Source organism: Paramisgurnus dabryanus, chromosome 5 (assembly GCF_030506205.2).
Source record: "Paramisgurnus dabryanus chromosome 5, PD_genome_1.1, whole genome shotgun sequence".
Taxonomy (NCBI): domain Eukaryota; kingdom Metazoa; phylum Chordata; class Actinopteri; order Cypriniformes; family Cobitidae; genus Paramisgurnus; species Paramisgurnus dabryanus.
In genome coordinates this window covers 8,320,790-8,336,508 of record NC_133341.1, presented here as the reverse complement: position 1 = coordinate 8,336,508, position 15,719 = coordinate 8,320,790, and the positions used below count along the sequence as shown (strand labels likewise).

The following is a 15,719-nucleotide window of genomic DNA, read 5'->3' as shown; positions in this document are numbered from 1 at the left end:
CATGGGTTAAAAACTGTCATGGTCCTGCCTTCTTGTGATAGTTTTTGCTCCTTGTCACAGAATCTTTACAGCCCCTAAGTGTTTTGTTTGGTACCACGTGGTCTCGGTTGTTTTCACAAGGCCATATGCCCCATTCAGTACACTGCCATGTTGATTTCAAACCAAGGCTTTAAGAGATATGGAAGTCCATTTTGCGCACTTTCAACCTTTTGTATTTTTTCATAAAGCTGGTCATTCAACACAGAAAATTAGGAGGGGCACATGATCATATTTGAGATGAGAAAAGTGCATTTTGTACATAATATCTGTTTTGGATATTAGCCTGTTGGGTATCCTGTTGGCTAATCGCTAATTTCTTATGTTGTAAGCATGTTTACTTTTCTTTAAAATATTAATATAGTGCAATAATACATTAATTTTTGACTACTAAGTATACATCTCCAGTTTGTATAGAACGAGTATGTCCCATGTATTAAGTACATTGACGTAATAATGTGTGATTAACTTGATATAACAAGCTATTAACATTCACATGATAGTTCATTGTACAAGTTTTGTTAGAGGTAAAACCATATGAACCCCCAAAGTTGTTTACAAATATATATATATTTTTAAATTGTTTAAAATTATGTATTTGCTGTGTTTTGATGGCTTAATGAACAGCATCAGTACAAAACAATAGGTTTAAAGCGCACGCTCTGGACATTCATCCCTCACAGCCACATTTTGGAATCAACATTGTGTCATGTTGAATAAGGCGTATGTGATTTCCGGTCTCGTCTTTGTTAACTTATCTTGTTATTGTTTCATTCATTTCACCTGCACAGTTCCTTTACTCCCCTACTTAGTGCCCTTGTGTTTGCTGTCCTGTGCTGGTACGTTTTGTTCCTGTGAAGCCATGTTTCCTGTCTTGTGAGATTTGTCAGTTGTTTTGCCTCCTCACAGGCTTTGTTATTGTGAATAAAATTTTGTGTCTAAAACATCTGCAATTGGTTCTACACCCCATGAATCATGACAAAAAACAATCAAGTGTTTTTTCAGTGTATGTGAAAGAAAATCTTTGTCATCTTTGTCACACCATTGGAAACATCAATGTGAGGAAATATAGACAGAATATTTTTTTAAAACAATTAGATCTTTTATGTGTGGTCAATGCAAAGTCGATCAACAATGAAACAGCAGAAAATCATAACCCATGATTGTGTAAACAATTAACAAATCCAGCTGCTGTGACCCAGTAATGATTCCAAACAAACCCAGCAGTTGGACTTGTCCATATTTTATCCAACTGTGGTTTAAAAACAACCAAAAATTACTGTACTACATATTGTTACATTGCACTAGTTGCATAACTTGTTAAAAGTCACAATGTAAAAAGAAAAACACAGACGATAGACATCATGTACATCATGTTTTTGTGTCTCACTGGCATATTATAATTCAGTACATGTGGATACTGTTGCTTGATTTTCATTTAACACATAGGTTTCCCATTTATTATTTGGACACAATTTTAAACAAATGGAACTGATTTGCAAGTAACAGAACATTTTTTATTCGTAACTGGAGCATTTCCTGCATGTTTCGCAAACCTCTTAGGTTCTGATAGATCTGAAAGAAGTTCTAGTGGGACTATTCAAAATAAAGTGAAACATATGCAGTTAATATATTCACAGAAACAGAGGTGTATACAACTTAAGTATTTTAGTCAAATTTTCCAAGCATCTGTGCTTTATCCGTGTGTTTGTCTTGGAATTGTTTTTTTACTTTACTTTACAAAAATATTTTCACTACATTCTAAAGCATAGAATCATGCTGTGTATTCCTTTTATATTGCATAATAAAATTGATTTAATACATAATTACATAAAAAAATGTGTACTTTTACTTTCTTGAGTAAAAGAACGTAAGACTTTTTACTTAAGTAAAAGTAAAAAAAAAATACTTGATGTTTAATATACTTAAATTTTTAATATAAACAAAAATCTTAAAATTATGAAATGTAGTGGAGTAAAAATCATGATCATGTGCTTTGGAATGTATGTTTTCCGACGAAAAACACAAAAAATATACAAAAACTTGAACATTTACTTTTATGTAGAAAGTAAAAATACTTAGTAGTATACACCTCTGCACAAAACATATGAAGGATTTCTAATGTTCTTTAGAAATTATCTTTTACTCCGACAAAAATGGATAAGGGTTATAAATGCTGATAAGTTTTTTCCTCTGTTTTCCTGGGACTAACAAAAGTAGCTGTCTGTTGTCAGATCTACCCATGCAGCAAATTTCAAGTTATTTCAGTCAAAATAGTGTGAAAATGTAGAGCATCCAGAGTCAAGCTGGCAATTTTTACTAGCACACATTGCACATTCAGCAACAAGACCTTCAAAATCCCTGCTATGCACTGAAAGATTAAAACCACTGCTTAGTGAATAAATCCAAAGTCATTCAATTTTTATTGTTTTTTATTTTTCAGTTGATTTTGAAATGGTACACTGCATTTTAAATAGGAAATAAAGATATTTCATGCAAAATCTCAGGTATGTGCACTGTGGGTTTTGCAGTTCAGTTACAGGTGGACAGTCTTTCCTCCCCTAACCTACTGTACATCAAAACAATGTGGCAAGACATACATTTTGCACTAATTGGTAAACAGATATCTATTTTATGCTTTTAAGTCCATCACACTATGCCTGACATTAGATGCAATTGTCTTGTATGTGGAGTAATTTACACTTAAGCAACTACAAGGCTCAAGATAGTCTTAAAATCTGAAAGATTCTCATGTGTATCAGTTCTCTACCAAACAGTATATTCCACTGAATCATTAGCAGTTTGACAAATTCAGCCACTGACTGTGATGAAATGGTCAGGGAGGAACATATTTAAACACAATCGTATGAGTTCAAACATAGTTATAAACAGTGTTGGGGGTAACACATTACAAGTAACGTGCATTACGTAATAATATTACTTTTCTGAAGAAACGAGTAAAGTAACGCTTTACTTTTTAAACATTGATATTTGAGTTACTTTTTAAGTTTAATTAATTCGATAAAAAAAAATACTGAATTAAACTAAACGTAGTGACATTATGCAATCTATGCGTTCACGCCTCTGTGGGAACAGTTTGAGTCAGAAACTAAGATGGCAGGCCAGAGCTCGACGTTTTTGTGATAAAATATGCAATTTCTGAATGCAGAACTTTTCAGTCATAAAAAACACCTGCAAGGCCTGAAAGAGTTCAAGCCTCAGCCAAGAAAAAGTAACGCAAAAGTAACTAAAAATTAACATAAGCATTACTTTACATGAAAAGTAACTACGTAACGCAATTAGTTACTTTTTTTGGGAGTAACTTAATATTGTAATGCATTACTTTTAAAAGTAACTTTCCCCAACACTGGTTATAAACTATATGAAGCAGATAAGTATAAAATAAGGGTCATAGTTACACTTTACAAAAAGGTTGTATTTGGTTAAATGGATAGTTTACCCAAAATGGAAAATTCTGTCATCATTTCCTTACCCTCATGGTTTTCAAAACTTTCACACAACTGAAGGTATTTAAGAAATGAACAGTCCCTATTGACCTCCATAGTAGGAAAAACAAATAATATGTCAGCCAGTGGTAACTGTCAACTGTGTGATTACCATCATTTATCAAAATATCTTATTTTGAAAAAAAAAATAGAAACTCATACAGGTTTAGTACTGAAATGAGGGTGATGAAATGATAAAATAATTCTCCTTTTTGGGTGAACTACCCCTTTAATGTATAGCCAACATGAATCGTAAACATAATAAAAATATATTGATATCATAAAGAAAAAAAAAAACAGTTAGATTAAGAAAGAAAAAAAAATGTCAGGTCCATTTACAATGGCATCCGCTTTTAATTTTGGGCATGTCTGAACAACTTTTGTCTACTGTTTAGTAAAATTTAAATATAATATTGCAAAGTCACAAAAAAATATAACAAACTCATTTAACACATTTTTTATTGAAATTGTGACTGTAACTTATTTTTGTTGACTGTCTCTAACAAATGCAGTTTTTGTTATTCCGTTGTTAATATGTATGATGTATAAATTGACTGTATATAAAAAGTAAATGAGACATAAGCAAATGGCTATAGAGAATGTTACAGTATGAAACTAGTCGTTACTACATCCCTAATAAGTGTCACAGTTATGGCTATTTCATGCAAAACTTCCTTCATAAGCTTTGATGTGCAGTGCAGAAGTTCACTGCTGAGGTTTGTAGCAGTAAACACCATAAAGCTTCTGCTTTTTGTCAGGAAAACCAACAAACCGAACTGCAGCCTCCGTGGGACTGCAGTTCTTCCGGGGCCTGGAGATAGGGTAACGAACGCTACCATCAGCCAGCCAACCTGCATCGCAACGGTCGTATCCCAGCACCTTCCAGGCAGCAAACATATGGCCCACCTTTGCGATCTCGGCTCCATTTTTTTTGCATGCCTCCACAGCCTCATCATAGGTCAACTTCTGAGGCTGGATCAGGTAGTAGAATCTTCCTTTGATATGCAGGGGGTACATGAAGGGTATTAAATTTGTGAAATGCACACCATATGCAAGTAGAAATTAGAAAGGTCAGTTGTTTAACTCACCTGTAAGCCCGGCTGTGAAGCAGAACACATCATAGCGACTATTGGACTTGTGCTGCCGGCCATAGCTTATCAGTCCAGATATTAACTTCGATCCTCCGCACGGCTCTCTGGGTTTGGTGATTGGATACTGCACAGTTCCATCACTAAGCCAGCCAGCATTGCACCAATCCAGACCACCTTTCCATGCCTCATAGAGCTGCTCAAAGGAGGCCAAAACAGCATCCTGCTCCAGACACACAGCCTGGGCATCACTGAAGTTGAGATTGTAACGCCCCAGGCGAGGCGAGTATGGGAAAACAACCCCTGTGAAAAAAGTAAAGGAAAGTTTAACATTGCACTGCTTTAATGGAATCATGTTATGAAGCATCAAGAAATAAAAAAGAGTGATATTAATAAAAACCTATTATCTTTTCACATTGCTTCTTTGCTTAGTTTAAAAGTTACACGGTGCAGCTCCATAAGTAACTGTTTTCAAAGGAAGAGAAAACTACTTGCAGATTTTGTTCTACTTCTATGTTTCAATATTTACAACAGCCAGTTGTGTCAGCCTTGTTTATTATGCTCATGCATCTCACTTCTCTGTATAAAGATTCCCATTTTTTTCTAAAACCAGGTCTACAATGGTGGTCTTAGCCAAGAGCAAGAACTACAGGATGTAACTGGAGAATACGTAAATGGCAGTGACAAGAAGATTGTCTTCAGATTAAAAGCCCTAAATTGGAGTTGAGCTTGTGATATGTTTGTATATGACACCAAACTCACAGTTGAAATGCATGCATTGGATTGGAATGCACCACACCACCATGTTGTGTGGTGTTTTTGATGTCTGTTCAAAACAGCCAGAGCAAAGACATGCGGGAAATATAGATGAGCCAATATTTAAAGGTTTTGATTTAATTGCACGTCATTTTAAAGTGTCTCCTAAATAAATCTACTACAACAGGCTTATATATGAAACCGTGCAAAAACAAAATTAAGTTACCTTGTAATTTGAGGTCAACTTCAATGACTTTGTCATGCAAGCCGTTCTCAATCTCACATTTGTACGTGCCGTAATCTTTCACATCTAAATCAGTGATGACCAAGGATGCATCACTATCATCTGCCTTCAGCAGGTAAACACGGTCCAGGAAATCTCCATAGGTCTTCGAGTGGATTCCCAAGTCGATAAGTACATCAGCTTCTGAACTGTCATCTTCAACCTTGCTCCACCTGATTCTGCTTCCGAATATAGGGGTCATGCTTTCCAGGTGACAAGGCAGAGTAATGTTGTCGCCCCTGTTGGCATAGACCGTGACCCTTGATTCATGATCTGAAAGAAGCAAATTGAGATTTCTCACAAGGGTGTCTAAGTATTGAATGTCTTATTGGATAAGATTGTTTATTAATTATTACACAACCATTTACACAATGTTTTCATTCCACTCATATGGGACGTTGTATCTTCAAGACTTAAACTAACCATTTATTTTCTCTTTTTTTCAGTGGTGGACAGTAACGAAGTAAATGTAATTCGTTACTGTACTTAAGTAGTTTTTTGGCGTATCTGTACTTTACTCAAGTACTTTTATTTTGGGAGACTTTTACTTTTACTTTACTACATTTTAAAGTCAAATATCTTACTTTTTACTCTACTACATTTTGAAAATTTGGCCGTTCCTTTTTATTTATCAGTGGATAAAAAACTTAACTGGATAAAATAAAGCTGCAAAAAAAAAAAAAAAAAACGCACACGTGATGCGTCAAACCACCAATCAGGGTACAGCATGCGCCTTTGAACTTGTTTTGGTTGCCGCGCGGGTTCACGAAAGCTAAACGAGTGCAGCAGCCAGCGTATCGTTTGGAGAATAAAACTGCATTAAAAAAACAACGGAGGAAATGACTTGACCCGCCACAACAACAATGGCCTTATTTACGCGAGTTTTTTAAGTCCTTGAAATAGAAGAACGAGTCCTTCGTGTCTTCTCAGCCTGCCTCGAAACTGTGCTATTTCTTTTTACAAGAATACTCCTTCAAATCTAAGGAAACGCGTAGAGGTAAGCCATTTTTATTCTGGTTATATTTTTAAAGGAGTAATCTTAACAGTAGCTTGCAGAAAACTGTTTCATTGTGTAGTTAAAATATATACGATGTTATCATGAAGGAATTTTAAGCTATGCAGGCTGAAGCTATTTTTAGCCGTATAGTGCTGTGTTATTGTGAAATGACAATCAATCGCTATCAACACTGTTGTAAAATATAAATGACATTTTGACTAGCCATGCAGTGTATTTTGCTTAAACAGGCAGGTGGATTGGAGTGGTCCTTATACTACATATTATAACTAATATTTTCAAAAGTTTTGCTTCCAAATATATTAATACATTTATTTATGTATTACAATATACATATGACATGCTAAAGCACATTAAATGTTTATTAAATTATATTCTGTAAGGCTTTTTGTATTTGCCAAAGGAAGGGAGACTGGTTTCTAGATATGTATTTAATGTCTGAATCTTTTCTTTTGCAGAGAAAGCATGGTAGCCAACATTAAAAGGTATGTTACTGTAACATCATCAAGGAAAAGAAACCTGGAAAGTAAGCTCCATCAACCTCCAGATAGTAAAAGAACCTGTGCTTAATTCAAGTTTTTACTACACTTAAACTGTTAAATTATTTAACAAATAAATCTTGAAATGAGACTTACTGCTCTCAAATCCTGTTATTTCATTTGGTGCTAAAGGAATTGTTTGGCTTTAAGGTTTTAGGCTTATGATAATTTTAATAGACATCAGTGTCTGAATAATTAATGTCCTTCTATTAATAGATTAGTGAGCCAAGAGAGTTTTTTCACATAATTTAAATTTCGTGACAATATGATACAGACATAATAAATCACAGTACTTTTGTACTTAAGTACATTTTAAGGCAGATACTTTTGTACTTTTACTCAAGTAAAAATTTTAAGCAAGTACTTCTACTTTAACTTGAGTAAAATTTTACCCTGGGTATCTTTACTTTTACTCAAGTAAATGATTTGTGTAATTCGTCCACCACTGCTTTTTTTAGAAATAGTGAAAACTTGTATCTTGTTATAAGCACCTTTTGTGCTATTGCCTCCCTATGACACATCGCTTTATTGTTTCCTAATCTTTGTAATTCGCTTTGGACAAAAGCGTTTACTAAATGCTTAAGTGTAAACGGTTCGGCAGTGGCTCAGTGGTCCATGTAGATTGCTTACAAACCGGAAGGTTGGTGGTTCAATTCCCGGCTCCACCTGACCAAGTGTCGAGGTGTCCTTGAGCGAGACACCTGACCCTGCGGCTTCTTGCATGGCTGACGCTGCTGTCAGTGTATGAATGGGTGAATGTAAGGCAAACTTGTAAAGTGCTTTGTATGGCCATAGGTCTGTTAAAAGTGTTATATAAATGTTTGTCCAGGCATACATTTTTTGTTAAGGTTTTTGTGTTGAGATTTACTTATTAAGAATAAACAGACGATCTAGTATTGTATGTCCTAGTGTGTTCACATATAAAATTAAAGATGTTTACCACCTTCATTAATATTAAAAAGTCTGTGCTCCCTAATTTGTCCCATTACATTTTAATTTTAAAGATAATTTTTCCCTTATGTATTTTGATTCTAAGTCAACAACTACTGATTGACATTTGATTTTGAGGTACAGAATTTGTCTAAAAAATCACATTATGTGCCACTGTAATTCAATTACTGTCTTTAAAGTTGCACTTACATTAGGGCTAACCCAACCAAACCATGCAACAGCGCGATTGTCCCACCTCCCTTTTCCCCTAGTCCAATTTATATTCATGCTTAAAGCGACACCATGTAGTTTTTCAACCTTCATAATAAATTTTCAAGACCCTTGTGATAGTACATCGACTTTAAATAGGTTGAATGACATGTCTACCATACATGTCTACTGCTTTTACTCGTACTTTAAAACTTAGGGTTTCGTGTAGTAACCAGAGCACAAAAAAACTGCAAAATTCGCCTGCTTTACGGCATACGTCACTTCCTCAACTTCCTCAATACAATTTTTTTTTACGTGAATTTAGCTGGAGGCTACTTAAGGAGTGTAGAGAGCAACTTCTTTTATGTGACTCTGTGGCACTGTGTTAGTGTCACGGACCTATGACATGGGTGACCCAGGTTTGATTCTCCTTTAACGCAAGTTTTAATATAAACTCACGATCTTGATTCATACATAAATGCGATCTTCTTTATAAATGACGGCGATTATCTTGCATAAATTTCCCTGTACTCAGATGCTGCATTCACGTGTTCACGTATTTACCTTTCTTTTACTGTCTATGGTATTTACATTACAATACAGGATGCTATTGCAGTCAAACTTGCTCAAACTCACACAGTGTAAAACCAAACCCTATTCATTCACCAATCAGATCCGAGCCTTTCTCTCTTCCTCATTTGCTGCGTTCCGCTGTCATTCGCGTGACGTATAACAAAGCGGCAGACCTAAACACATCGGTTTACTTGTATTTGGAGCGACAATTTTCACACAAAAGAGAGGAAAACGAGCGCCATTGTGGAAAATCCTGGTGGCGAGGGAGAGAGGGGCGATGCCACAATATTTGTTTCGAAAAAGGCAAGGAAATACTTCTGGTCGTTTCTCAATTGGAAGGCTGCAGCCTCCTGAGGTCAAATATGCAGGCTGCATACGTCATCAAGCCTGGTTTATTAAGATAAACTGAGCATTACATTCGCAAGTCATAAGCATACTGCAACAATTTACGATTAACTAAGTATAATAGTCAACTTTATAATTGTTAATATTCTGAAATATGACTTGTCTTGATGACTTATGCAGCTTAGAAATACGACATCCGGAGGCTGCAACCTTCAGATTGAGAAATGGCTTCTGCCACGAGTTCCTCATCAGAAAGTTGTAACATGACTGCAATTCTCCCTGATGCCTCAAAATGTTGATCGTTTAGCGTTTTAAAGGTTTAGCGTTTTAAAGGTTTAGTTTTAAGTTTTAAGGTTGGCCAGTTCTTTTCCTTTGCGACAGTGCTGCGGCACTTGTGGCCTCTAGGGGCGCTAGGCGTGAAAAATACATGTCTAGCGCCCCCTAGTGGCCAAAAAGTTCCCCGGTGTGCCTTTAAGTATATGTTGTGGCTATGCCATAGGTTATCCGTAGTCTGAGCCTAGCTCTGCGTAGCCTGACGTGTACAGCCCGATTTATAGTTGTGCGTAAGCTCTACGCCGTAGGTTATTCATAGCCTGAGCACAGCTCTGCATGGCCTGACGTGTACCTCACCAAATTTTTTAAAGTGTGTCAGTTCTATGCGGACTGCAAGCGCTGTGCTTCCACTAGGACCCCTCCTGTCAGGTAAAAAAACTGTGTCATAGGTATTTCAGTTTCCGATGGTGAGAACAAAGATGGGCCAAGTTGAGGAGTGATTTAACTCAAACTGCAACATAAGTCGCTGTTTATTTATTTCCTTCACTGCTGGTCTTAAAACATACACAACAAGTTGCTGTTTCTTCGTTTGTGGGTTAAACTCGTCAAATTGCTTCTTCATTGATGGTTGGGCTGCTACTGTGGTTACAGGCATGGAAACTGCCTACCAGCGGTCTGCATGCGTGTTTGCACGTTGACGCCGACGATGACACAGAAGTATATATGAAAACTAACGCGTAACCTACGGCGTAATCAGCACTTTATCTGAGCTGTCGCGTATACAGCTTATACATTCACGTAACCTTGCTGTGTGCATCATAAGGCTTTAATGAAGGCAGATGAAGGTAAGTGTTCACGCAATTGACATCTCTTTAATCACACTGCATTACGCGCCTGAGCCCAGCCAGGGCATGATTGGATAGTGTAAGTGGACCCTTAAAGGAACAGTATAGGATTGTGGCCAAAACTGGTACTGCAATCACACAACTTGTGGCTAAAACTGGTACTGCAATCACACAACTTGTGGCTAAAACTGGTACTGCAATCACACAACTGGTGGCAACCACACAAAATGACAACATAAACATCAGTTGAGGGCTGCAACTCCACTTTTTAAAGGACAATATCCTGGCCAGACCACTGTTGTCAGTGATATAAGTATTTGAAATGAAAATGATTTCTTAATGTCTAGAGACATATCAGGGCCATTTTATGATTAATTGATATAAATTTCTTACATACTGTTCCTTTAAGCCGAAGGTATCCACCTGTTTCTTGAACGCGGAAGTAAGTGATGTGACGTATTTCCTTTCCGGTCCAAGACTTCCGTTTTAATAGCCAGCTGGTAGAGGGATGTAGTTGGAGCATGCATAAAACATGATTTAAACAGTTAATATTTACTACACCTGCCATGTATGAACCGTGTTTGAGGATGAAATTTAGAAGTGGCTTGATATATAAAGATGTATTCAATCATTTTGTGTTGTTGATCGGAGGTGACGGGTCTTCAATGCGCAAATATAAAAGCAGAGACATACCAGTATCTTTACAATTGGAAAGTCAGTCAAGTGTTTGTACATGGATTTTACCAAGAGTTTGTGCTTTTAACTTTTCAGGGGCTGGTTTAAAATGTCACAGCTGTCCCTCTGGTTTGAGTTTTTTTTAAACAGCAATTTTGAATGGATTTGTTTATGGCGATTGGCGACACGTCAAGCTTCTCGCGGTCTGAAACAGTATCTTTCAACACATTGTAAGTTATTTGAACAAACCCTAATAAACATATGAAACTACTCCATGTACTGATTATTGTTTTTGTTTTATGAAAATATTATTACATTGCTTCTTACGCAGGTGGAGACATTATATGCTGACTGTAAGTATTTGCTTTTTGATATAAAACATAACAAAAATACACGCGAAACATATTACAAACTATTTTAAACATTAACTAAGCAGATTATGTCGTATATATTCTGTACTGTAATCGCATTTTTGCAATAATATATAGTAGTAGAATAAATAAATCCTCTAAATCAGCATATTTTTATCAGCATAATATAAGTTGTTTTTAAACAATTGTTTTATTTATTGTTTACCGGTAGTTTCAATGAAAGGTTTTCCTGGATGGATTTGTAAATACAGATCATTAATGCATGTGTGCCACATACACACTCTTGTGCATGGGGTTAAAACAAATGTTTTGTAGAGATTTACTGCGTTTGTATTAGCTATTATGGCAACCCCTAACTGCACAAATTATGTCAGTCTTCATAGAATTCATAATAAACATTAAACAGCCAGTCAAAACAGCACACTTGTGTTTCGCAATAGACTACCATTAGCTTTAGTGGCTCACCGGAAGTCAGAACCGGAAAGCTCAAAGATGGCATTACCCACATTTAGGTCAAGAAACAGGGGGATACTAGGGCAGTTTGTGTACACGCGCGGTCTTTATGACTTCATTTTCTTCATCAGGAGGGTCCGCAGTTGTCTGCACAAACTGCTTACGTGCAGTCCAAAACAGTACAGTACGCATACAGTGCATGACACTCCACTAAAAACAATTATGCCAAGGCAATAGTAAGGTGTTTTCATATTTTCTTCTTTAATTTTCACTTTTTCCAAGAACAAAAAAGCTGTGAAGCAGTTTCGTCACCATAATGTTTGAATCCTCTTCTTTGTTTTCTTCTTGTTTGTTCTAAATTTTGTTTGCAGCGGTGGATCCCCTAATTTTCTTCAACTATCCTAATTTTTGATGTACTGTAAATGTCATGAATCAGTGATGCCCTGACAGCCTGGTAAAGTAATAATTTGAATAAGAAATCAGCTCTGTTATGCATTTAAATAGCATGTGTTTTATTATATAACTAAACATTACACTGATAAATACTGTAACCGCAGTCTGCCTGAAGCCCACCAAAGCCTTTCCCACCAGGAAAACCATCTAAGTTGAAAAGCCAACTAAGAAAACCTTTTCCACATGTTTGAACCTGATATGTGAATCATTAGCAAGCACTCAAGGCATTTGCCTTCTCCTTCAAACTTACCTTACAGTACCTCAGTACCCTCTTATCCCACAGTCAAAGAAACTAAAACTTTCTCCTCAATAACTTTCCCTGCCATGTATCCAATGTTAAAACTGTAGTGCTTTTCACTTTTAATTCCTTGCTAAAGATGGATTAGAATAAGACTGAACTAATGTGAAATTCCCCTCTTGCAAGACCTATTAAAAGCTCTTGAATTTTAAAGAAGCTAATAGATTCCTTAACAACATGAATACTCTCTCACTCTCTTTCTTCCTAATAAACTCACTAGGAGAGAGTCAAAGATACAAACTGGAAACATTGGACAAATCTTTCATTCAAAGATTAAGCAGACTCAAAGTGATGACAGCCAGTGCAGTTTTTAGAGAGAGACAAATGGTTAAGGGAGAGAGAGCTCTCTATTCTGGCAAAATATATATTACATTATATTCATTTTTTTTACTAAAATGAACAGTGGGATTTTGCATCAGTTTGGCTTAAACTCTTAAATTTCAACCCAAAAACCACAAAGCCGTAACCTTGACCATATACTCTTTTCCCACTAACCCCAGTGGTACCCTTCCCCCATCTCCACCCACACATTATTTCCGTTCCTAGGCAAATAAAGAGAAATTGTTTGCTCTTGCCTCAGAAAATGGTAGCACCGTGGTGGTTTAAATATTTCAGTGTCCCTTACCCTATCACCAACGACAATGATTTGCTGTAAGGCAGGACAGATTACATTAATACAAGGATTTCAAGATAACATTCATATTATTCTGTACATTTTGTAATCTATTATGGACAATTGTAAATAAAGAAATGGTTTCAAAGGACGAAAAGCAGCAGTACATTTATGTTCCTGTAGCTCAGTTGGTATACGGTAGCATTGTGTTAGTAACAGAAAAGTCATGGGTTCAAATCACAGGGAACACACACATTGCTAAGAAATTTACAGCTTGAATGCACTGCACTGGAAGGTGCTTTGGAGAAAACATTGTGTAATAATGTGATTAGAAACACCTGTAAAGTAAACAAAAAGATAGGCTGCTTTAAATTGACATAAACTCATTCAAAAAGGTAATGTACTACATATGTTTAGCACCCATTCATATCTTGAGTGCATCTTTCAAAACTGTCTGTGCTGCAAAAAAAAAACTGTCAATGCAAAAACACTATGTTTTGTGTATCTCTGTGTGAGATACACAAAACATTGACTAGCCCACCACATCTGTGTATACTGTACATGCCTTGTGTATTCACTCCTTTAACCAAATTTGTCTGGCAATCTTGATGGCTTAACTCTACTTCCTAAACTTTGCTGAGTAAGCGGTCAGCATGATGCATAAATATGAGTTATTGCACACAGATGCTTCACTCCCCATCTCAAAACCGTTACGCTCATAACACTGAAATGTAGAGTTGTCTGTCTCTCTTTCCCTCTCTCTGTCTTTCTTTCTATCTCCCATCACACTCACACCCATTCTCTTCCTCAAGCACACCCCTATACTCAGCCAAGGATGACTAATGGTTGCATTATGGCCTTAACAGAGTACCCATGAATCAGATCTGTCTTGAGCAACCACTAAAAGCCCCAGACTATAGAAAACTTTCACTCCTTTCACACCTCTTCTCCCTCAGCCCCAGCCCAGACCTAGCCCTAGCCCAATGTAAGCGACTTTACAGCTGATTTTACAACCTATTAGGAAAAAAAGTAATTGGACTCTGATCAGCAAGGGGCTCCTTGCAGTGTCAGGGGCAGTTAATATTACTCTAGTTCCTGTCAGACTACATACAGTACAGTACATTAAGTGGCCTTACTGTAGCTACCGTGACTTTAAATCAGTGGATCTGGCAACGGCCACAGTTTCAAAATTACAGCTGTAAGTGGGGTGTAAAGGTCCACTTTGTGGTTTCTCAGCACAAGCTGTCATCACCACTAATCTCCTGGATGAAAAGACCAAAAACATTTTGCTTAGAGCAAAGGGTATTGCATCTGCACACAGATATGGTCAGCAGTACAGGTTTGAATGTTTATTGGTAGCTCACATACCCACTGTCATCAACTAAAAATGCTTAAATGATCTGTGTCTGTTGGCTTAGACCTTTGAAAGTTTGTAGTGTTTAAAGTTTGGGGGTATGTGTGCGGAGGGGGGCGGAGTCTTGCACAATTTTACATATGAATAGTGTAATATTACAATTAAATCCTATTTTTTCTGTAGTGTAATTGGACATAAGACCTTATTACATTCTACAGTTATTACATTCATACATCTACAGTAAGTAATCTAATAATTAATATTTTAAACAATACTTTATTCTTACCAGATTTATGACTTTTTGTAGAGCAGTTTCTATGCATTTCTAGAGTTATGCTAATTATATTACATCACATCACATTACATTACATTATATTACATTACACTATTCTATTCTATTCTATTCTATTCTATTCTATTCTATTCTATTCTATTCTATTCTATTCTATTCTATTCTAGTCTAGTAATATTAGATTATATATAGGCTGTACTCATCAAATGCACAAATTCTGTTAATGCACATAGGATCATAAATGGTTCTTACCTTCTGCTTCAGCAAATGCAAAGAAAACCAATATCAATGAGAACAGAGAGATCATCTTTTTTTGTTTTTTGTTTTTTGCCTAAAGGCCTCTTTACTGGAAAAGCAAACGATTTAAAGATTGCAGAATAAAAAAAAATGAAATCAGGAGAGTGCAGATAAAGAATTATTTTTCTCTCTTGTGGTCGATGAGGAGGTGTAGGTGTTGGTAGTTGTGCCACAAAAACGTTTGGGCTCCTTAGAGCTCCATACAAAAGGCTTATATTGAAGCTGGTCAAATGTAGCCACTCCCCCTCCCATTTGAGAAAGAGATGAAGCCCATCACCCTACTTTTGGTGTGGACTCCCCCATTTAAGAACAGTTCATCTGCTTCTCTTTCTGCCATTCATTCTGCTCCATGTACATTTAGGGCTTTTGCAGACTGCAATGTGTGGTTTCTCCGAGTCCGTACTGCATTATGATAAGACATGTTTATATAAGCCTATCATGCAAAGAACATTTTTAAATAAATAAAAAAATGAATATAAAGGGAACTTAATAGAATATATAGTAAAACTGTTAC

General features: G+C 36.3%; 1 protein-coding gene across 1 annotated transcript; it reads right to left on the bottom strand.

Annotated features, from left to right (window-relative positions):
• Positions 1–2,450: 2,450 nt before the first annotated feature.
• On the bottom strand, positions 2,451–15,406 carry hapln1a (hyaluronan and proteoglycan link protein 1a). The gene is made up of 4 exons (XM_065266875.2): positions 15,161–15,406; positions 5,613–5,942; positions 4,631–4,933; positions 2,451–4,537 (listed from the first exon to the last, which is right to left on the bottom strand). The coding sequence occupies exons 1-4, from the start codon at positions 15,213–15,215 to the stop codon at positions 4,248–4,250; spliced, it is 978 nt and encodes a 325-aa protein (XP_065122947.2). The 5' UTR covers positions 15,216–15,406; the 3' UTR covers positions 2,451–4,247.
• Between the last annotated feature and the right edge of the window lie 313 nt (positions 15,407–15,719).

What these genes read in the sequence shown, in the direction of transcription:
- hapln1a (XM_065266875.2), bottom strand. Translation starts at nt 15,215, where the DNA reads ATGATCTCTCTGTTCTCATTGATATTGGTTTTCTTTGCATTTGCTGAA. An exon ending in TGCATTTGCTGAAGCAGAAG is followed by an intron (nt 5,943 to 15,160) that starts GTAAGAACCATT and finishes TGCTTCTTTCAG; the next exon opens with ATCATGAATCAAGGGTCACG. An exon ending in CTTCACAGCCGGGCTTACAG is followed by an intron (nt 4,538 to 4,630) that starts GTGAGTTAAACA and finishes TGCATATCAAAG; the next exon opens with GAAGATTCTACTACCTGATC.